The 22813-nt window shown below is 49.5% G+C and overlaps 1 protein-coding gene across 1 annotated transcript in view; it reads right to left on the bottom strand.

The window, feature by feature from the left end:
* Positions 1–22417, bottom strand: part of LOC136610278 (mucin-3B-like) — a 46634-nt gene extending 24217 nt beyond the window's left edge. Inside the window, exon 1 of the mRNA XM_066589511.1 lies at positions 36–22417. Within this exon, the coding sequence (XP_066445608.1) occupies positions 36–22417 (22382 nt within the window). The remainder of the gene's footprint in view (positions 1–35) is intronic.
* Between the last annotated feature and the right edge of the window lie 396 nt (positions 22418–22813).

The raw sequence follows: 22813 nt of genomic DNA, 5'->3' as shown, positions 1-22813 counted from the left end.
TTTGTGCTACATCAGTATTCTCTTCGGTGTTGTACGTGGACTGCATGGTATCGGTTGTTTGTACTGTGACGCTGTCTCCTGTTATTACTGTGAATCGAGGCGTCGTCGTTTCTCCGGGAGTTCCTTGGCCATCTGTGGTTGTTTGCTGCCCTGGAAGAGTGCTTTGTACAGCTTCTGTCCTCTGCGTTGGCAACGTGGACTGATGGGGACCTGCCGTGGTCACTGGACTTTCAGTCTGCAGAGATGTTTGCGATAAAGTGGCAGTCTCCAAAGTTGCGGATGTAGATTTTTCTGCGTCAGAAGTCGGTAACGTGGTACTTTCCGCTCCCGTGGTTTGAACCTCTGCCGTTGACGCTGCGAGTGACGTTCCTAGTTCTGCACTAGTTGTTTCCTCGGTCAGAAAAGTGGATTGCACTGGAGTTGTTTCTGGATGTTCAGATGTAGAAATGGTCTGCGATCCATGGGTAGTGTAGGCGGTCTTGAGTGTTGATTCTTCGGTAGCGGTCATTTGTGAAGTAGATATTTCTGCTTGCGTTGTTTCAAAAAGTTCAGATGTGGTTGTTTCCTCTGATGTAAGAGTTGATGGCACAGGCGTCGTCTCTACTTCAGCCGTGGGGAATTGGAGTGTAGTCCCTTGGGTCTCTGTCTTAATGGAGGACTGCTCAAAAGCCGTAGTCTTCAGAGCTGAGGAGGTGGTCTTTTCAACATCTGTCGTCTGTGATGTGGTATGATCCGCCTCTGCTGTTTGAGAGTCCCCAGACGGAGTGAAGAAGGATGTTAGTAATCCGCCTGTGGAGGTTTCCTCTGCTGGCCTAGTGGGTTGTACAGTTGTCGCCTGAGTGGACCTAGTGGAGACGTATGTTGGGGTTGTTGAACGGGTCTCGGAAGAAGTTTGTGCTACATCAGTATTCTCTTCGGTGTTGTACGTGGACTGCATGGTATCGGTTGTTTGTACTGTGACGCTGTCTCCTGTTACTTCTGTGAATCCAGGCGTCGTCGTTTCTCCGGGAGTTCCTTGGCCATCTGTGGTTGTTTGCTGCCCTGGAAGAGTGCTTTGTACAGCTTCTGTCCTCTGCGTTGGCAACGTGGACTGATGGGGACCTGCCGTGGTCACTGGACTTTCAGTGTGCAGAGATGTTTGCGATATAGTGGCAGTCTCCAAAGTTGCGGATGTAGATTTTTCTGCGTCAGAAGTTGGTAACGTGGTACTTTCCGCTCCCGTGGTTTGAACCTCTGCCGTTGACGCTGCGAGTGACGTTCCTGGTTCTGCACTAGTTGTTTCCTCGGTCAGAAAAGTGGATTGCACTGGAGTTGTTTCTGGATGTTCAGCTGTAGAAATGGTCTGCGATCCATGGGTAGTGTAGGCGGTCTTGAGTGTTGATTCTTCGGTAGCGGTCATTTGTGAAGTAGATATTTCTGCTTGCGTTGTTTCAAAAAGTTCAGATGTGGTTGTTTCCTCAGATGTAAGAGTTGATGGCACAGGCGTCGTCTCTACTTCAGCCGTGGGGAATTGGAGTGTAGTCCCTTGGGTCTCTGTCTTAATGGAGGACTGCTCAAAAGCCGTAGTCTTCAGAGCTGAGGAGGTGGTCTTTTCAACATCTGTCGTCTGTGATGTGGTATGATCCGCCTCTGCTGTTTGAGAGACCCCAGACGGAGTGAAGAAGGTTGTTAGTAATCCGCCTGTGGAGGTTTCCTCTGCTGGCCTAGTGGGTTGTACAGTTGTCGCCTGAGTGGACCTAGTGGAGACGTATGTTGGGGTTGTTGAACGGGTCTCGGAAGAAGTTTGTGCTACATCAGTATTCTCTTCGGTGTTGTACGTGGACTGCATGGTATCGGTTGTTTGTACTGTGACGCTGTCTCCTGTTACTTCTGTGAATCCAGGCGTCGTCGTTTCTCCGGGAGTTCCTTGGCCATCTGTGGTTGTTTGCTGCCCTGGAAGAGTGCTTTGTACAGCTTCTGTCCTCTGCGTTGGCAACGTGGACTGATGGGGACCTGCCGTGGTCACTGGACTTTCAGTCTGCAGAGATGTTTGCGATATAGTGGCAGTCTCCAAAGTTGCGGATGTAGATTTTTCTGCGTCAGAAGTTGGTAACGTGGTACTTTCCGCTCCCGTGGTTTGAACCTCTGCCGTTGACGCTGCGAGTGACGTTCCTAGTTCTGCACTAGTTGTTTCCTCGGTCAGAAAAGTGGATTGCACTGGAGTTGTTTCTGGATGTTCAGATGTAGAAATGGTCTGCGATCCATGGGTAGTGTAGGCGGTCTTGAGTGTTGATTCTTCGGTAGCGGTCATTTGTGAAGTAGATATTTCTGCTTGCGTTGTTTCAAAAAGTTCAGATGTGGTTGTTTCCTCAGATGTAAGAGTTGATGGCACAGGCGTCGTCTCTACTTCAGCCGTGGGGAATTGGAGTGTAGTCCCTTGGGTCTCTGTCTTAATGGAGGACTGCTCAAAAGCCGTAGTCTTCAGAGCTGAGGAGGTGGTCTTTTCAACATCTGTCGTCTGTGATGTGGTATGATCCGCCTCTGCTGTTTGAGAGACCCCAGACGGAGTGAAGAAGGATGTTAGTAATCCGCCTGTGGAGGTTTCCTCTGCTGGCCTAGTGGGTTGTACAGTTGTCGCCTGAGTGGACCTAGTGGAGACGTATGTTGGGGTTGTTGAACGGGTCTCGGAAGAAGTTTGTGCTACATCAGTATTCTCTTCGGTGTTGTACGTGGACTGCATGGTATCGGTTGTTTGTACTGTGACGCTGTCTCCTGTTACTTCTGTGAATCCAGGCGTCGTCGTTTCTCCGGGAGTTCCTTGGCCATCTGTGGTTGTTTGCTGCCCTGGAAGAGTGCTTTGTACAGCTTCTGTCCTCTGCGTTGGCAACGTGGACTGATGGGGACCTGCCGTGGTCACTGGACTTTCAGTCTGCAGAGATGTTTGCGATATAGTGGCAGTCTCCAAAGTTGCGGATGTAGATTTTTCTGCGTCAGAAGTTGGTAACGGGGTACTTTCCGCTCCCGTGGTTTGAACCTCTGCCGTTGACGCTGCGAGTGATGTTCCTAGTTCTGCACTAGTTGTTTCCTCGGTCAGAAAAGTGGATTGCACTGGAGTTGTTTCTGGATGTTCAGATGTAGAAATGGTCTGCGATCCATGGGTAGTGTAGGCGGTCTTGAGTGTTGATTCTTCGGTAGCGGTCATTTGTGAAGTAGATATTTCTGCTTGCGTTGTTTCAAAAAGTTCAGATGTGGTTGTTTCCTCAGATGTAAGAGTTGATGGCACAGGCGTCGTCTCTACTTCAGCCGTGGGGAATTGGAGTGTAGTCCCCTGGGTCTCTGTCTTACTGGAGGACTGCTCAAAAGCCGTAGTCTTTAGAGCTGAGGAGGTGGTCTTTTCAACATCTGTCGTCTGTGATGTGGTATGATCCGCCTCTGCTGTTTGAGAGACCCCAGACGGAGTGAAGAAAGATGTTAGTAATCCGCCTGTGGAGGTTTCCTCTGCTGGCCTAGTGGGTTGTACAGTTGTCGTCTGAGTGGACCTAGTGGAGACGTATGTTGGGGTTGTTGAACGGGTCTCGGAAGAAGTTTGTGCTACATCAGTATTCTCTTCGGTGTTGTACGTGGACTGCATGGTATCGGTTGTTTGTACTGTGACGCTGTCTCCTGTTACTTCTGTGAATCCAGGCGTCGTCGTTTCTCCGGGAGTTCCTTGGCCATCTGTGGTTGTTTGCTGCCCTGGAAGAGTGCTTTGTACAGCTTCTGTCCTCTGCGTTGGCAACGTGGACTGATGGGGACCTGCCGTGGTCACTGGACTTTCAGTGTGCAGAGATGTTTGCGATATAGTGGCAGTCTCCAAAGTTGCGGATGTAGATTTTTCTGCGTCAGAAGTTGGTAACGTGGTACTTTCCGCTCCCGTGGTTTGAACCTCTGCCGTTGACGCTGCGAGTGACGTTCCTAGTTCTGCACTAGTTGTATCCTCGGTCAGAAAAGTGGATTGCACTGGAGTTGTTTCTGGATGTTCAGATGTAGAAATGGTCTGCGATCCATGGGTAGTGTAGGCGGTCTTGAGTGTTGATTCTTCGGTAGCGGTCATTTGTGAAGTAGATATTTCTGCTTGCGTTGTTTCAAAAAGTTCAGATGTGGTTGTTTCCTCTGATGTAAGAGTTGATGGCACAGGCGTCGTCTCTACTTCAGCCGTGGGGAATTGGAGTGTAGTCCCTTGGGTCTCTGTCTTAATGGAGGACTGCTCAAAAGCCGTAGTCTTCAGAGCTGAGGAGGTGGTCTTTTCAACATCTGTCGTCTGTGATGTGGTATGATCCGCCTCTGTTGTTTGAGAGACCCCAGACGGAGTGAAGAAGGATGTTAGTAATCCGCCTGTGGATGTTTCCTCTGCTGGCCTAGTGGGTTGTACAGTTGTCGTCTGAGTGGACCTAGTGGAGACGTATGTTGGGGTTGTTGAACGGGTCTCGGAAGAAGTTTGTGCTACATCAGTATTCTCTTCGGTGTTGTACGTGGACTGCATGGTATCGGTTGTTTGTACTGTGACGCTGTCTCCTGTTACTTCTGTGAATCCAGGCGTCGTCGTTTCTCCGGGAGTTCCTTGGCCATCTGTGGTTGTTTGCTGCCCTGGAAGAGTGCTTTGTACAGCTTCTGTCCTCTGCGTTGGCAACGTGGACTGATGGGGACCTGCCGTGGTCACTGGACTTTCAGTCTGCAGAGATGTTTGCGATATAGTGGCAGTCTCCAAAGTTGCGGATGTAGATTTTTCTGCGTCAGAAGTTGGTAACGTGGTACTTTCCGCTCCCGTGGTTTGAACCTCTGCCGTTGACGCTGCGAGTGATGTTCCTAGTTCTGCACTAGTTGTTTCCTCGGTCGGAAAAGTGGATTGCACTGGAGTTGTTTCTGGATGTTTAGATGTAGAAATGGTTTGCGATCCATGGGTAGTGTAGGCGGTCTTGAGTGTTGATTCTTCGGTAGCGGTCATTTGTGAAGTAGATATTTCTGCTTGCGTTGTTTCAAAAAGTTCAGATGTGGTTGTTTCCTCAGATGTAAGAGTTGATGGCACAGGCGTCGTCTCTACTTCAGCCGTGGGGAATTGGAGTGTAGTCCCTTGGGTCTCTGTCTTAATGGAGGACTGCTCAAAAGCCGTAGTCTTCAGAGCTGAGGAGGTGGTCTTTTCAACATCTGTCGTCTGTGATGTGGTATGATCCGCCTCTGTTGTTTGAGAGACCCCAGACGGAGTGAAGAAGGGTGTTAGTAATCCGCCTGTGGATGTTTCCTCTGCTGGCCTAGTGGGTTGTACAGTTGTCGTCTGAGTGGACCTAGTGGAGACGTATGTTGGGGTTGTTGAACGGGTCTCGGAAGAAGTTTGTGCTACATCAGTATTCTCTTCGGTGTTGTACGTAGACTGCATGGTATCGGTTGTTTGTACTGTGACGCTGTCTCCTGTTACTTCTGTGAATCCAGGCGTCGTCGTTTCTCCGGGAGTTCCTTGGCCATCTGTGGTTGTTTGCTGCCCTGGAAGAGTGCTTTGTACAGCTTCTGTCCTCTGCGTTGGCAACGTGGACTGATGGGGACCTGCCGTGGTCACTGGACTTTCAGTCTGCAGAGATGTTTGCGATATAGTGGCAGTCTCCAAAGTTGCGGATGTAGATTTTTCTGCGTCAGAAGTTGGTAACGTGGTACTTTCCGCTCCCGTGGTTTGAACCTCTGCCGTTGACGCTGCGAGTGATGTTCCTAGTTCTGCACTAGTTGTTTCCTCGGTTGGAAAAGTGGATTGCACTGGAGTTGTTTCTGGATGTTTAGATGTAGAAATGGTCTGCGATCCATGGGTAGTGTAGGCGGTCTTGAGTGTTGATTCTTCGGTAGCGGTCATTTGTGAAGTAGATATTTCTGCTTGCGTTGTTTCAAAAAGTTCAGATGTGGTTGTTTCCTCAGATGTAAGAGTTGATGGCACAGGCGTCGTCTCTACTTCAGCCGTGGGGAATTGGAGTGTAGTCCCTTGGGTCTCTGTCTTAATGGAGGACTGCTCAAAAGCCGTAGTCTTCAGAGCTGAGGAGGTGGTCTTTTCAACATCTGTCGTCTGTGATGTGGTATGATCCGCCTCTGTTGTTTGAGAGACCCCAGACGGAGTGAAGAAGGATGTTAGTAATCCGCCTGTGGATGTTTCCTCTGCTGGCCTAGTGGGTTGTACAGTTGTCGTCTGAGTGGACCTAGTGGAGACGTATGTTGGGGTTGTTGAACGGGTCTCGGAAGAAGTTTGTGCTACATCAGTATTCTCTTCGGTGTTGTACGTGGACTGCATGGTATCGGTTGTTTGTACTGTGACGCTGTCTCCTGTTACTTCTGTGAATCCAGGCGTCGTCGTTTCTCCGGGAGTTCCTTGGCCATCTGTGGTTGTTTGCTGCCCTGGAAGAGTGCTTTGTACAGCTTCTGTCCTCTGGGTTGGCAACGTGGACTGATGGGGACCTGCCGTGGTCACTGGACTTGAAGTCTGCAGAGATGTTTGCGATATAGTGGCAGTCTCCAAAGTTGCGGATGTAGATTTTTCTGCGTCAGAAGTTGGTAACGTGGTACTTTCCGCTCCCGTGGTTTGAACCTCTGCCGTTGACGCTGCGAGTGATGTTCCTGGTTCTGCACTAGTTGTTTCCTCGGTCGGAAAAGTGGATTGCACTGGAGTTGTTTCTGGATGTTTAGATGTAGAAATGGTCTGCGATCCATGGGTAGTGTAGGCGGTCTTGAGTGTTGATTCTTCGGTAGCGGTCATTTGTGAAGTAGATATTTCTGCTTGCGTTGTTTCAAAAAGTTCAGATGTGGTTGTTTCCTCAGATGTAAGAGTTGATGGCACAGGCGTCGTCTCTACTTCAGCCGTGGGGAATTGGAGTGTAGTCCCTTGGGTCTCTGTCTTAATGGAGGACTGCTCAAAAGCCGTAGTCTTCAGAGCTGAGGAGGTGGTCTTTTCAACATCTGTCGTCTGTGATGTAGTATGATCCGCCTCTGTTGTTTGAGAGACCCCAGACGGAGTGAAGAAGGATGTTAGTAATCCGCCTGTGGATGTTTCCTCTGCTGGCCTAGTGGGTTGTACAGTTGTCGTCTGAGTGGACCTAGTGGAGACGTATGTTGGGGTTGTTGAACGGGTCTCGGAAGAAGTTTGTGCTACATCAGTATTCTCTTCGGTGTTGTACGTGGACTGCATGGTATCGGTTGTTTGTACTGTGACGCTGTCTCCTGTTACTTCTGTGAATCCAGGCGTCGTCGTTTCTCCGGGAGTTCCTTGGCCATCTGTGGTTGTTTGCTGCCCTGGAAGAGTGCTTTGTACAGCTTCAGTCCTCTGCGTTGGCAACGTGGACTGATGGGGACCTGCCGTGGTCACTGGACTTTCAGTCTGCAGAGATGTTTGCGATATAGTGGCAGTCTCCAAAGTTGCGGATGTAGATTTTTCTGCGTCAGAAGTCGGTAACGTGGTACTTTCCGCTCCCGTGGTTTGAACCTCTGCCGTTGACGCTGCGAGTGACGTTCCTAGTTCTGCACTAGTTGTTTCCTCGGTCAGAAAAGTGGATTGCACTGGAGTTGTTTCTGGATGTTCAGATGTAGAAATGGTCTGCGATCCATGGGTAGTGTAGGCGGTCTTGAGTGTTGATTCTTCGGTAGCGGTCATTTGTGAAGTAGATATTTCTGCTTGCGTTGTTTCAAAAAGTTCAGATGTGGTCGTTTCCTCAGATGTAAGAGTTGATGGCACAGGCGTCGTCTCTACTTCAGCCGTGGGGAATTGGAGTGTAGTCCCTTGGGTCTCTGTCTTAATGGAGGACTGCTCAAAAGCCGTAGTCTTCAGAGCTGAGGAGGTGGTCTTTTCAACATCTGTCGTCTGTGATGTGGTATGATCCGCCTCTGTTGTTTGAGAGACCCCAGACGGAGTGAAGAAGGATGTTAGTAATCCGCCTGTGGATGTTTCCTCTGCTGGCCTAGTGGGTTGTACAGTTGTCGTCTGAGTGGACCTAGTGGAGACGTATGTTGGGGTTGTTGAACGGGTCTCGGAAGAAGTTTGTGCTACATCAGTATTCTCTTCGGTGTTGTACGTAGACTGCATGGTATCGGTTGTTTGTACTGTGACGCTGTCTCCTGTTACTTCTGTGAATCCAGGCGTCGTCGTTTCTCCGGGAGTTCCTTGGCCATCTGTGGTTGTTTGCTGCCCTGGAAGAGTGCTTTGTACAGCTTCTGTCCTCTGGGTTGGCAACGTGGACTGATGGGGACCTGCCGTGGTCACTGGACTTGAAGTCTGCAGAGATGTTTGCGATATAGTGGCAGTCTCCAAAGTTGCGGATGTAGATTTTTCTGCGTCAGAAGTTGGTAACGTGGTACTTTCCGCTCCCGTGGTTTGAACCTCTGCCGTTGACGCTGCGAGTGATGTTCCTGGTTCTGCACTAGTTGTTTCCTCGGTCGGAAAAGTGGATTGCACTGGAGTTGTTTCTGGATGTTTAGATGTAGAAATGGTCTGCGATCCATGGGTAGTGTAGGCGGTCTTGAGTGTTGATTCTTCGGTAGCGGTCATTTGTGAAGTAGATATTTCTGCTTGCGTTGTTTCAAAAAGTTCAGATGTGGTTGTTTCCTCAGATGTAAGAGTTGATGGCACAGGCGTCGTCTCTACTTCAGCCGTGGGGAATTGGAGTGTAGTCCCTTGGGTCTCTGTCTTAATGGAGGACTGCTCAAAAGCCGTAGTCTTCAGAGCTGAGGAGGTGGTCTTTTCAACATCTGTCGTCTGTGATGTGGTATGATCCGCCTCTGCTGTTTGAGAGACCCCAGACGGAGTGAAGAAGGATGTTAGTAATCCGCCTGTGGAGGTTTCCTCTGCTGGCCTAGTGGGTTGTACAGTTGTCGTCTGAGTGGACCTAGTGGAGACGTATGTTGGGGTTGTTGAACGGGTCTCGGAAGAAGTTTGTGCTACATCAGTATTCTCTTCGGTGTTGTACGTGGACTGCATGGTATCGGTTGTTTGTACTGTGACGCTGTCTCCTGTTATTACTGTGAATCGAGGCGTCGTCGTTTCTCCGGGAGTTCCTTGGCCATCTGTGGTTGTTTGCTGCCCTGGAAGAGTGCTTTGTACAGCTTCTGTCCTCTGCGTTGGCAACGTGGACTGATGGGGACCTGCCGTGGTCACTGGACTTTCAGTCTGCAGAGATGTTTGCGATAAAGTGGCAGTCTCCAAAGTTGCGGATGTAGATTTTTCTGCGTCAGAAGTCGGTAACGTGGTACTTTCCGCTCCCGTGGTTTGAACCTCTGCCGTTGACGCTGCGAGTGACGTTCCTAGTTCTGCACTAGTTGTTTCCTCGGTCAGAAAAGTGGATTGCACTGGAGTTGTTTCTGGATGTTCAGATGTAGAAATGGTCTGCGATCCATGGGTAGTGTAGGCGGTCTTGAGTGTTGATTCTTCGGTAGCGGTCATTTGTGAAGTAGATATTTCTGCTTGCGTTGTTTCAAAAAGTTCAGATGTGGTTGTTTCCTCTGATGTAAGAGTTGATGGCACAGGCGTCGTCTCTACTTCAGCCGTGGGGAATTGGAGTGTAGTCCCTTGGGTCTCTGTCTTAATGGAGGACTGCTCAAAAGCCGTAGTCTTCAGAGCTGAGGAGGTGGTCTTTTCAACATCTGTCGTCTGTGATGTGGTATGATCCGCCTCTGCTGTTTGAGAGTCCCCAGACGGAGTGAAGAAGGATGTTAGTAATCCGCCTGTGGAGGTTTCCTCTGCTGGCCTAGTGGGTTGTACAGTTGTCGCCTGAGTGGACCTAGTGGAGACGTATGTTGGGGTTGTTGAACGGGTCTCGGAAGAAGTTTGTGCTACATCAGTATTCTCTTCGGTGTTGTACGTGGACTGCATGGTATCGGTTGTTTGTACTGTGACGCTGTCTCCTGTTACTTCTGTGAATCCAGGCGTCGTCGTTTCTCCGGGAGTTCCTTGGCCATCTGTGGTTGTTTGCTGCCCTGGAAGAGTGCTTTGTACAGCTTCTGTCCTCTGCGTTGGCAACGTGGACTGATGGGGACCTGCCGTGGTCACTGGACTTTCAGTGTGCAGAGATGTTTGCGATATAGTGGCAGTCTCCAAAGTTGCGGATGTAGATTTTTCTGCGTCAGAAGTTGGTAACGTGGTACTTTCCGCTCCCGTGGTTTGAACCTCTGCCGTTGACGCTGCGAGTGACGTTCCTGGTTCTGCACTAGTTGTTTCCTCGGTCAGAAAAGTGGATTGCACTGGAGTTGTTTCTGGATGTTCAGCTGTAGAAATGGTCTGCGATCCATGGGTAGTGTAGGCGGTCTTGAGTGTTGATTCTTCGGTAGCGGTCATTTGTGAAGTAGATATTTCTGCTTGCGTTGTTTCAAAAAGTTCAGATGTGGTTGTTTCCTCAGATGTAAGAGTTGATGGCACAGGCGTCGTCTCTACTTCAGCCGTGGGGAATTGGAGTGTAGTCCCTTGGGTCTCTGTCTTAATGGAGGACTGCTCAAAAGCCGTAGTCTTCAGAGCTGAGGAGGTGGTCTTTTCAACATCTGTCGTCTGTGATGTGGTATGATCCGCCTCTGCTGTTTGAGAGACCCCAGACGGAGTGAAGAAGGTTGTTAGTAATCCGCCTGTGGAGGTTTCCTCTGCTGGCCTAGTGGGTTGTACAGTTGTCGCCTGAGTGGACCTAGTGGAGACGTATGTTGGGGTTGTTGAACGGGTCTCGGAAGAAGTTTGTGCTACATCAGTATTCTCTTCGGTGTTGTACGTGGACTGCATGGTATCGGTTGTTTGTACTGTGACGCTGTCTCCTGTTACTTCTGTGAATCCAGGCGTCGTCGTTTCTCCGGGAGTTCCTTGGCCATCTGTGGTTGTTTGCTGCCCTGGAAGAGTGCTTTGTACAGCTTCTGTCCTCTGCGTTGGCAACGTGGACTGATGGGGACCTGCCGTGGTCACTGGACTTTCAGTCTGCAGAGATGTTTGCGATATAGTGGCAGTCTCCAAAGTTGCGGATGTAGATTTTTCTGCGTCAGAAGTTGGTAACGTGGTACTTTCCGCTCCCGTGGTTTGAACCTCTGCCGTTGACGCTGCGAGTGACGTTCCTAGTTCTGCACTAGTTGTTTCCTCGGTCAGAAAAGTGGATTGCACTGGAGTTGTTTCTGGATGTTCAGATGTAGAAATGGTCTGCGATCCATGGGTAGTGTAGGCGGTCTTGAGTGTTGATTCTTCGGTAGCGGTCATTTGTGAAGTAGATATTTCTGCTTGCGTTGTTTCAAAAAGTTCAGATGTGGTCGTTTCCTCAGATGTAAGAGTTGATGGCACAGGCGTCGTCTCTACTTCAGCCGTGGGGAATTGGAGTGTAGTCCCTTGGGTCTCTGTCTTAATGGAGGACTGCTCAAAAGCCGTAGTCTTCAGAGCTGAGGAGGTGGTCTTTTCAACATCTGTCGTCTGTGATGTGGTATGATCCGCCTCTGCTGTTTGAGAGACCCCAGACGGAGTGAAGAAGGATGTTAGTAATCCGCCTGTGGAGGTTTCCTCTGCTGGCCTAGTGGGTTGTACAGTTGTCGTCTGAGTGGACCTAGTGGAGACGTATGTTGGGGTTGTTGAACGGGTCTCGGAAGAAGTTTGTGCTACATCAGTATTCTCTTCGGTGTTGTACGTGGACTGCATGGTATCGGTTGTTTGTACTGTGACGCTGTCTCCTGTTACTTCTGTGAATCCAGGCGTCGTCGTTTCTCCGGGAGTTCCTTGGCCATCTGTGGTTGTTTGCTGCCCTGGAAGAGTGCTTTGTACAGCTTCTGTCCTCTGCGTTGGCAACGTGGACTGATGGGGACCTGCCGTGGTCACTGGACTTTCAGTCTGCAGAGATGTTTGCGATATAGTGGCAGTCTCCAAAGTTGCGGATGTAGATTTTTCTGCGTCAGAAGTTGGTAACGGGGTACTTTCCGCTCCCGTGGTTTGAACCTCTGCCGTTGACGCTGCGAGTGACGTTCCTAGTTCTGCACTAGTTGTTTCCTCGGTCAGAAAAGTGGATTGCACTGGAGTTGTTTCTGGATGTTCAGATGTAGAAATGGTCTGCGATACATGGGTAGTGTAGGCGGTCTTGAGTGTTGATTCTTCGGTAGCGGTCATTTGTGAAGTAGATATTTCTGCTTGCGTTGTTTCAAAAAGTTCAGATGTGGTTGTTTCCTCAGATGTAAGAGTTGATGGCACAGGCGTCGTCTCTACTTCAGCCGTGGGGAATTGGAGTGTAGTCCCTTGGGTCTCTGTCTTAATGGAGGACTGCTCAAAAGCCGTAGTCTTCAGAGCTGAGGAGGTGGTCTTTTCAACATCTGTCGTCTGTGATGTGGTATGATCCGCCTCTGCTGTTTGAGAGACCCCAGACGGAGTGAAGAAGGATGTTAGTAATCCGCCAGTGGAGGTTTCCTCTGCTGGCCTAGTGGGTTGTACAGTTGTCGTCTGAGTGGACCTAGTGGAGACGTATGTTGGGGTTGTTGAACGGGTCTCGGAAGAAGTTTGTGCTACATCAGTATTCTCTTCGGTGTTGTACGTGGACTGCATGGTATCGGTTGTTTGTACTGTGACGCTGTCTCCTGTTACTTCTGTGAATCCAGGCGTCGTCGTTTCTCCGGGAGTTCCTTGGCCATCTGTGGTTGTTTGCTGCCCTGGAAGAGTGCTTTGTACAGCTTCTGTCCTCTGCGTTGGCAACGTGGACTGATGGGGACCTGCCGTGGTCACTGGACTTTCAGTCTGCAGAGATGTTTGCGATATAGTGGCAGTCTCCAAAGTTGCGGATGTAGATTTTTCTGCGTCAGAAGTCGGTAACGTGGTACTTTCCGCTCCCGTGGTTTGAACCTCTGCCGTTGACGCTGCGAGTGACGTTCCTAGTTCTGCACTAGTTGTTTCCTCGGTCAGAAAAGTGGATTGCACTGGAGTTGTTTCTGGATGTTCAGATGTAGAAATGGTCTGCGATCCATGGGTAGTGTAGGCGGTCTTGAGTGTTGATTCTTCGGTAGCGGTCATTTGTGAAGTAGATATTTCTGCTTGCGTTGTTTCAAAAAGTTCAGATGTGGTTGTTTCCTCAGATGTAAGAGTTGATGGCACAGGCGTCGTCTCTACTTCAGCCGTGGGGAATTGGAGTGTAGTCCCTTGGGTCTCTGTCTTAATGGAGGACTGCTCAAAAGCCGTAGTCTTCAGAGCTGAGGAGGTGGTCTTTTCAACATCTGTCGTCTGTGATGTGGTATGATCCGCCTCTGCTGTTTGAGAGACCCCAGACGGAGTGAAGAAGGATGTTAGTAATCCGCCTGTGGAGGTTTCCTCTGCTGGCCTAGTGGGTTGTACAGTTGTCGTCTGAGTGGACCTAGTGGAGACGTATGTTGGGGTTGTTGAACGGGTCTCGGAAGAAGTTTGTGCTACATCAGTATTCTCTTCGGTGTTGTACGTGGACTGCATGGTATCGGTTGTTTGTACTGTGACGCTGTCTCCTGTTACTTCTGTGAATCCAGGCGTCGTCATTTCTCCGGGAGTTCCTTGGCCATCTGTGGTTGTTTGCTGCCCTGGAAGAGTGCTTTGTACAGCTTCTGTCCTCTGCGTTGGCAACGTGGACTGATGGGGACCTGCCGTGGTCACTGGACTTTCAGTCTGCAGAGATGTTTGCGATATAGTGGCAGTCTCCAAAGTTGCGGATGTAGATTTTTCTGCGTCAGAAGTTGGTAACGGGGTACTTTCCGCTCCCGTGGTTTGAACCTCTGCCGTTGACGCTGCGAGTGACGTTCCTAGTTCTGCACTAGTTGTTTCCTCGGTCAGAAAAGTGGATTGCACTGGAGTTGTTTCTGGATGTTCAGATGTAGAAATGGTCTGCGATCCATGGGTAGTGTAGGCGGTCTTGAGTGTTGATTCTTCGGTAGCGGTCATTTGTGAAGTAGATATTTCTGCTTGCGTTGTTTCAAAAAGTTCAGATGTGGTTGTTTCCTCAGATGTAAGAGTTGATGGCACAGGCGTCGTCTCTACTTCAGCCGTGGGGAATTGGAGTGTAGTCCCTTGGGTCTCTGTCTTAATGGAGGACTGCTCAAAAGCCGTAGTCTTCAGAGCTGAGGAGGTGGTCTTTTCAACATCTGTCGTCTGTGATGTGGTATGATCCGCCTCTGCTGTTTGAGAGACCCCAGACGGAGTGAAGAAGGATGTTAGTAATCCGCCTGTGGAGGTTTCCTCTGCTGGCCTAGTGGGTTGTACAGTTGTCGTCTGAGTGGACCTAGTGGAGACGTATGTTGGGGTTGTTGAACGGGTCTCGGAAGAAGTTTGTGCTACATCAGTATTCTCTTCGGTGTTGTACGTGGACTGCATGGTATCGGTTGTTTGTACTGTGACGCTGTCTCCTGTTATTACTGTGAATCGAGGCGTCGTCGTTTCTCCGGGAGTTCCTTGGCCATCTGTGGTTGTTTGCTGCCCTGGAAGAGTGCTTTGTACAGCTTCTGTCCTCTGCGTTGGCAACGTGGACTGATGGGGACCTGCCGTGGTCACTGGACTTTCAGTCTGCAGAGATGTTTGCGATAAAGTGGCAGTCTCCAAAGTTGCGGATGTAGATTTTTCTGCGTCAGAAGTCGGTAACGTGGTACTTTCCGCTCCCGTGGTTTGAACCTCTGCCGTTGACGCTGCGAGTGACGTTCCTAGTTCTGCACTAGTTGTTTCCTCGGTCAGAAAAGTGGATTGCACTGGAGTTGTTTCTGGATGTTCAGATGTAGAAATGGTCTGCGATCCATGGGTAGTGTAGGCGGTCTTGAGTGTTGATTCTTCGGTAGCGGTCATTTGTGAAGTAGATATTTCTGCTTGCGTTGTTTCAAAAAGTTCAGATGTGGTTGTTTCCTCAGATGTAAGAGTTGATGGCACAGGCGTCGTCTCTACTTCAGCCGTGGGGAATTGGAGTGTAGTCCCTTGGGTCTCTGTCTTAATGGAGGACTGCTCAAAAGCCGTAGTCTTCAGAGCTGAGGAGGTGGTCTTTTCAACATCTGTCGTCTGTGATGTGGTATGATCCGCCTCTGCTGTTTGAGAGACCCCAGACGGAGTGAAGAAGGATGTTAGTAATCCGCCTGTGGAGGTTTCCTCTGCTGGCCTAGTGGGTTGTACAGTTGTCGCCTGAGTGGACCTAGTGGAGACGTATGTTGGGGTTGTTGAACGGGTCTCGGAAGAAGTTTGTGCTACATCAGTATTCTCTTCGGTGTTGTACGTGGACTGCATGGTATCGGTTGTTTGTACTGTGACGCTGTCTCCTGTTACTTCTGTGAATCCAGGCGTCGTCGTTTCTCCGGGAGTTCCTTGGCCATCTGTGGTTGTTTGCTGCCCTGGAAGAGTGCTTTGTACAGCTTCTGTCCTCTGCGTTGGCAACGTGGACTGATGGGGACCTGCCGTGGTCACTGGACTTTCAGTGTGCAGAGATGTTTGCGATATAGTGGCAGTCTCCAAAGTTGCGGATGTAGATTTTTCTGCGTCAGAAGTTGGTAACGTGGTACTTTCCGCTCCCGTGGTTTGAACCTCTGCCGTTGACGCTGCGAGTGACGTTCCTGGTTCTGCACTAGTTGTTTCCTCGGTCAGAAAAGTGGATTGCACTGGAGTTGTTTCTGGATGTTCAGCTGTAGAAATGGTCTGCGATCCATGGGTAGTGTAGGCGGTCTTGAGTGTTGATTCTTCGGTAGCGGTCATTTGTGAAGTAGATATTTCTGCTTGCGTTGTTTCAAAAAGTTCAGATGTGGTTGTTTCCTCAGATGTAAGAGTTGATGGCACAGGCGTCGTCTCTACTTCAGCCGTGGGGAATTGGAGTGTAGTCCCTTGGGTCTCTGTCTTAATGGAGGACTGCTCAAAAGCCGTAGTCTTCAGAGCTGAGGAGGTGGTCTTTTCAACATCTGTCGTCTGTGATGTGGTATGATCCGCCTCTGCTGTTTGAGAGACCCCAGACGGAGTGAAGAAGGTTGTTAGTAATCCGCCTGTGGAGGTTTCCTCTGCTGGCCTAGTGGGTTGTACAGTTGTCGCCTGAGTGGACCTAGTGGAGACGTATGTTGGGGTTGTTGAACGGGTCTCGGAAGAAGTTTGTGCTACATCAGTATTCTCTTCGGTGTTGTACGTGGACTGCATGGTATCGGTTGTTTGTACTGTGACGCTGTCTCCTGTTACTTCTGTGAATCCAGGCGTCGTCGTTTCTCCGGGAGTTCCTTGGCCATCTGTGGTTGTTTGCTGCCCTGGAAGAGTGCTTTGTACAGCTTCTGTCCTCTGCGTTGGCAACGTGGACTGATGGGGACCTGCCGTGGTCACTGGACTTTCAGTCTGCAGAGATGTTTGCGATATAGTGGCAGTCTCCAAAGTTGCGGATGTAGATTTTTCTGCGTCAGAAGTTGGTAACGTGGTACTTTCCGCTCCCGTGGTTTGAACCTCTGCCGTTGACGCTGCGAGTGACGTTCCTAGTTCTGCACTAGTTGTTTCCTCGGTCAGAAAAGTGGATTGCACTGGAGTTGTTTCTGGATGTTCAGATGTAGAAATGGTCTGCGATCCATGGGTAGTGTAGGCGGTCTTGAGTGTTGATTCTTCGGTAGCGGTCATTTGTGAAGTAGATATTTCTGCTTGCGTTGTTTCAAAAAGTTCAGATGTGGTTGTTTCCTCAGATGTAAGAGTTGATGGCACAGGCGTCGTCTCTACTTCAGCCGTGGGGAATTGGAGTGTAGTCCCTTGGGTCTCTGTCTTAATGGAGGACTGCTCAAAAGCCGTAGTCTTCAGAGCTGAGGAGGTGGTCTTTTCAACATCTGTCGTCTGTGATGTGGTATGATCCGCCTCTGCTGTTTGAGAGACCCCAGACGGAGTGAAGAAGGATGTTAGTAATCCGCCTGTGGAGGTTTCCTCTGCTGGCCTAGTGGGTTGTACAGTTGTCGTCTGAGTGGACCTAGTGGAGACGTATGTTGGGGTTGTTGAACGGGTCTCGGAAGAAGTTTGTGCTACATCAGTATTCTCTTCGGTGTTGTACGTGGACTGCATGGTATCGGTTGTTTGTACTGTGACGCTGTCTCCTGTTACTTCTGTGAATCCAGGCGTCGTCGTTTCTCCGGGAGTTCCTTGGCCATCTGTGGTTGTTTGCTGCCCTGGAAGAGTGCTTTGTACAGCTTCTGTCCTCTGCGTTGGCAACGTGGACTGATGGGGACCTGCCGTGGTCACTGGACTTTCAGTCTGCAGAGATGTTTGCGATATAGTGGCAGTCTCCAAAGTTGCGGATGTAGATTTTTCTGCGTCAGAAGTTGGTAACGGGGTACTTTCCGCTCCCGTGGTTTGAACCTCTGCCGTTGACGCTGCGAGTGATGTTCCTAGTTCTGCACTAGTTGTTTCCTCGGTCAGAAAAGTGGATTGCACTGGAGTTGTTTCTGGATGTTCAGATGTAGAAATGGTCTGCGATCCATGGGTAGTGTAGGCGGTCTTGAGTGTTGATTCTTCGGTAGCGGTCATTTGTGAAGTAGATATTTCTGCTTGCGTTGTTTCAAAAAGTTCAGATGTGGTTGTTTCCTCAGATGTAAGAGTTGATGGCACAGGCGTCGTCTCTACTTCAGCCGTGGGGAATTGGAGTGTAGTCCCTTGGGTCTCTGTCTTAATGGAGGACTGCTCAAAAGCCGTAGTCTTCAGAGCTGAGGAGGTGGTCTTTTCAACATCTGTCGTCTGTGATGTGGTATGATCCGCCTCTGCTGTTTGAGAGACCCCAGACGGAGTGAAGAAGGATGTTAGTAATCCGCCTGTGGAGGTTTCCTCTGCTGGCCTAGTGGGTTGTACAGTTGTCGCCTGAGTGGACCTAGTGGAGACGTATGTTGGGGTTGTTGAACGGGTCTCGGAAGAAGTTTGTGCTACATCAGTATTCTCTTCGGTGTTGTACGTGGACTGCATGGTATCGGTTGTTTGTACTGTGACGCTGTCTCCTGTTACTTCTGTGAATCCAGGCGTCGTCGTTTCTCCGGGAGTTCCTTGGCCATCTGTGGTTGTTTGCTGCCCTGGAAGAGTGCTTTGTACAGCTTCTGTCCTCTGCGTTGGCAACGTGGACTGATGGGGACCTGCCGTGGTCACTGGACTTTCAGTGTGCAGAGATGTTTGCGATATAGTGGCAGTCTCCAAAGTTGCGGATGTAGATTTTTCTGCGTCAGAAGTTGGTAACGTGGTACTTTCCGCTCCCGTGGTTTGAACCTCTGCCGTTGACGCTGCGAGTGACGTTCCTAGTTCTGCACTAGTTGTTTCCTCGGTCAGAAAAGTGGATTGCACTGGAGTTGTTTCTGGATGTTCAGATGTAGAAATGGTCTGCGATCCATGGGTAGTGTAGGCGGTCTTGAGTGTTGATTCTTCGGTAGCGGTCATTTGTGAAGTAGATATTTCTGCTTGCGTTGTTTCAAAAAGTTCAGATGTGGTTGTTTCCTCAGATGTAAGAGTTGATGGCACAGGCGTCGTCTCTACTTCAGCCGTGGGGAATTGGAGTGTAGTCCCTTGGGTCTCTGTCTTAATGGAGGACTGCTCAAAAGCCGTAGTCTTCAGAGCTGAGGAGGTGGTCTTTTCAACATCTGTCGTCTGTGATGTGGTATGATCCGCCTCTGCTGTTTGAGAGACCCCAGACGGAGTGAAGAAGGATGTTAGTAATCCGCCTGTGGAGGTTTCCTCTGCTGGCCTAGTGGGTTGTACAGTTGTCGTCTGAGTGGACCTAGTGGAGACGTATGTTGGGGTTGTTGAACGGGTCTCGGAAGAAGTTTGTGCTACATCAGTATTCTCTTCGGTGTTGTACGTGGACTGCATGGTATCGGTTGTTTGTACTGTGACGCTGTCTCCTGTTACTTCTGTGAATCCAGGCGTCGTCATTTCTCCGGGAGTTCCTTGGCCATCTGTGGTTGTTTGCTGCCCTGGAAGAGTGCTTTGTACAGCTTCTGTCCTCTGCGTTGGCAACGTGGACTGATGGGGACCTGCCGTGGTCACTGGACTTTCAGTCTGCAGAGATGTTTGCGATATAGTGGCAGTCTCCAAAGTTGCGGATGTAGATTTTTCTGCGTCAGAAGTTGGTAACGGGGTACTTTCCGCTCCCGTGGTTTGAACCTCTGCCGTTGACGCTGCGAGTGACGTTCCTAGTTCTGCACTAGTTGTTTCCTCGGTCAGAAAAGTGGATTGCACTGGAGTTGTTTCTGGATGTTCAGATGTAGAAATGGTCTGCGATCCATGGGTAGTGTAGACGGTCTTGAGTGTTGATTCTTCGGTAGCGGTCATTTGTGAAGTAGATATTTCTGCTTGCGTTGTTTCAAAAAGTTCAGATGTGGTTGTTTCCTCAGATGTAAGAGTTGATGGCACAGGCGTCGTCTCTACTTCAGCCGTGGGGAATTGGAGTGTAGTCCCTTGGGTCTCTGTCTTAATGGAGGACTGCTCAAAAGCCGTAGTCTTCAGAGCTGAGGAGGTGGTCTTTTCAACATCTGTCGTCTGTGATGTGGTATGATCCGCCTCTGCTGTTTGAGAGACCCCAGACGGAGTGAAGAAGGATGTTAGTAATCCGCCTGTGGAGGTTTCCTCTGCTGGCCTAGTGGGTTGTACAGTTGTCGTCTGAGTGGACCTAGTGGAGACGTATGTTGGGGTTGTTGAACGGGTCTCGGAAGAAGTTTGTGCTACATCAGTATTCTCTTCGGTGTTGTACGTGGACTGCATGGTATCGGTTGTTTGTACTGTGACGCTGTCTCCTGTTACTTCTGTGAATCCAGGCGTCGTCATTTCTCCGGGAGTTCCTTGGCCATCTGTGGTTGTTTGCTGCCCTGGAAGAGTGCTTTGTACAGCTTCTGTCCTCTGCGTTGGCAACGTGGACTGATGGGGACCTGCCGTGGTCACTGGACTTTCAGTCTGCAGAGATGTTTGCGATATAGTGGCAGTCTCCAAAGTTGCGGATGTAGATTTTTCTGCGTCAGAAGTTGGTAACGGGGTACTTTCCGCTCCCGTGGTTTGAACCTCTGCCGTTGACGCTGCGAGTGACGTTCCTAGTTCTGCACTAGTTGTTTCCTCGGTCAGAAAAGTGGATTGCACTGGAGTTGTTTCTGGATGTTCAGATGTAGAAATGGTCTGCGATCCATGGGTAGTGTAGGCGGTCTTGAGTGTTGATTCTTCGGTAGCGGTCATTTGTGAAGTAGATATTTCTGCTTGCGTTGTTTCAAAAAGTTCAGATGTGGTTGTTTCCTCAGATGTAAGAGTTGATGGCACAGGCGTCGTCTCTACTTCAGCCGTGGGGAATTGGAGTGTAGTCCCCTGGGTCTCTGTCTTACTGGAGGACTGCTCAAAAGCCGTAGTCTTTAGAGCTGAGGAGGTGGTCTTTTCAACATCTGTCGTCTGTGATGTGGTATGATCCGCCTCTGCTGTTTGAGAGACCCCAGACGGAGTGAAGAAAGATGTTAGTAATCCGCCTGTGGAGGTTTCCTCTGCTGGCCTAGTGGGTTGTACAGTTGTCGTCTGAGTGGACCTAGTGGAGACGTATGTTGGGGTTGTTGAACGGGTCTCGGAAGAAGTTTGTGCTACATCAGTATTCTCTTCGGTGTTGTACGTGGACTGCATGGTATCGGTTGTTTGTACTGTGACGCTGTCTCCTGTTACTTCTGTGAATCCAGGCGTCGTCGTTTCTCCGGGAGTTCCTTGGCCATCTGTGGTTGTTTGCTGCCCTGGAAGAGTGCTTTGTACAGCTTCTGTCCTCTGCGTTGGCAACGTGGACTGATGGGGACCTGCCGTGGTCACTGGACTTTCAGTGTGCAGAGATGTTTGCGATATAGTGGCAGTCTCCAAAGTTGCGGATGTAGATTTTTCTGCGTCAGAAGTTGGTAACGTGGTACTTTCCGCTCCCGTGGTTTGAACCTCTGCCGTTGACGCTGCGAGTGACGTTCCTAGTTCTGCACTAGTTGTATCCTCGGTCAGAAAAGTGGATTGCACTGGAGTTGTTTCTGGATGTTCAGATGTAGAAATGGTTTGCGATCCATGGGTAGTGTAGGCGGTCTTGAGTGTTGATTCTTCGGTAGCGGTCATTTGTGAAGTAGATATTTCTGCTTGCGTTGTTTCAAAAAGTTCAGATGTGGTTGTTTCCTCAGATGTAAGAGTTGATGGCACAGGCGTCGTCTCTACTTCAGCCGTGGGGAATTGGAGTGTAGTCCCCTGGGTCTCTGTCTTACTGGAGGACTGCTCAAAAGCCGTAGTCTTTAAAGCTGAGGAGGTGGTCTTTTCAACATCTGTCGTCTGTGATGTGGTATGATCCGCCTCTGCTGTTTGAGAGACCCCAGACGGAGTGAAGAAAGATGTTAGTAATCCGCCTGTGGAGGTTTCCTCTGCTGGCCTAGTGGGTTGTACAGTTGTCGTCTGAGTGGACCTAGTGGAGACGTATGTTGGGGTTGTTGAACGGGTCTCGGAAGAAGTTTGTGCTACATCAGTATTCTCTTCGGTGTTGTACGTGGACTGCATGGTATCGGTTGTTTGTACTGTGACGCTGTCTCCTGTTACTTCTGTGAATCCAGGCGTCGTCGTTTCTCCGGGAGTTCCTTGGCCATCTGTGGTTGTTTGCTGCCCTGGAAGAGTGCTTTGTACAGCTTCTGTCCTCTGCGTTGGCAACGTGGACTGATGGGGACCTGCCGTGGTCACTGGACTTTCAGTCTGCAGAGATGTTTGCGATATAGTGGCAGTCTCCAAAGTTGCGGATGTAGATTTTTCTGCGTCAGAAGTTGGTAACGTGGTACTTTCCGCTCCCGTGGTTTGAACCTCTGCCGTTGACGCTGCGAGTGACGTTCCTAGTTCTGCACTAGTTGTATCCTCGGTCAGAAAAGTGGATTGCACTGGAGTTGTTTCTGGATGTTCAGATGTAGAAATGGTCTGCGATCCATGGGTAGTGTAGGCGGTCTTGAGTGTTGATTCTTCGGTAGCGGTCATTTGTGAAGTAGATATTTCTGCTTGCGTTGTTTCAAAAAGTTCAGATGTGGTTGTTTCCTCAGATGTAAGAGTTGATGGCACAGGCGTCTTCTCTTTTTCAGCCGTGGGGAATTGGAGTGTAGTCCCTTGGCTCTCTGTCTTAATGGAGGACTGCTCAAAAGCCGTAGTCTTCAGAGCTGAGGAGGTGGTCTTTTCAACATCTGTCGTCTGTGATGTGGTATGATCCGCCTCTGTTGTTAGAGAGACCCCAGACGGAGTGAAGAAGGATGTTAGTAATCCGCCTGTGGATGTTTCCTCTGCTGGCCTAGTGGGTTGTACAGTTGTCGTCTGAGTGGACCTAGTGGAGACGTATGTTGGGGTTGTTGAACGGGTTATAGAAGTGACATTTGCTTTTGTCTCCTTTTGTTTTAGTGTGTAAACGTGGACTGTTTTTTTATTGTTGGTTGATGTCTTATAAAATGTCTGTTTCAAAGCTGTGATTTCTAGATCTTTTGTGTTCCTGAGCCCTTTAACCTCTGCTTTCATCCTGGTAGTTCCATAGTTTCTTAGTTTGGGTATAATATTATTTTTCACTATTTTTTCCTTTTGTAGAATTTCTGAAATTTTAAAAAATCATAATTATTCTACGCAGATCCTACAGTTTGGGAATCTTTTAAGGTTACACAAGCAGACACATAAATTTAGGTCAAAATAAATTGTATTAAAACAACTTTTTTACATCCTTTTTTAAGAGTATAACTTGTCTGCTAAGATTTACTGGAAGCAAAAGCTATGATCAGGCCCTATTATTTTGTACAGGTCTAATAATCATTAACCCCTTGAGTGGCACGCCCGGAAAAGTTCCGTGACGAGCTCCACTGCCCATAGTGATATACCCCGGAAGATTTCCGGGCTATGTATCACTATGGGAGCTGCAGAGCA

Source organism: Eleutherodactylus coqui, chromosome 2 (genome assembly GCF_035609145.1).
Source record: "Eleutherodactylus coqui strain aEleCoq1 chromosome 2, aEleCoq1.hap1, whole genome shotgun sequence".
Lineage (NCBI taxonomy): Eukaryota > Metazoa > Chordata > Amphibia > Anura > Eleutherodactylidae > Eleutherodactylus > Eleutherodactylus coqui.
This window is presented reverse-complemented; position numbering and strand designations above follow the sequence as displayed.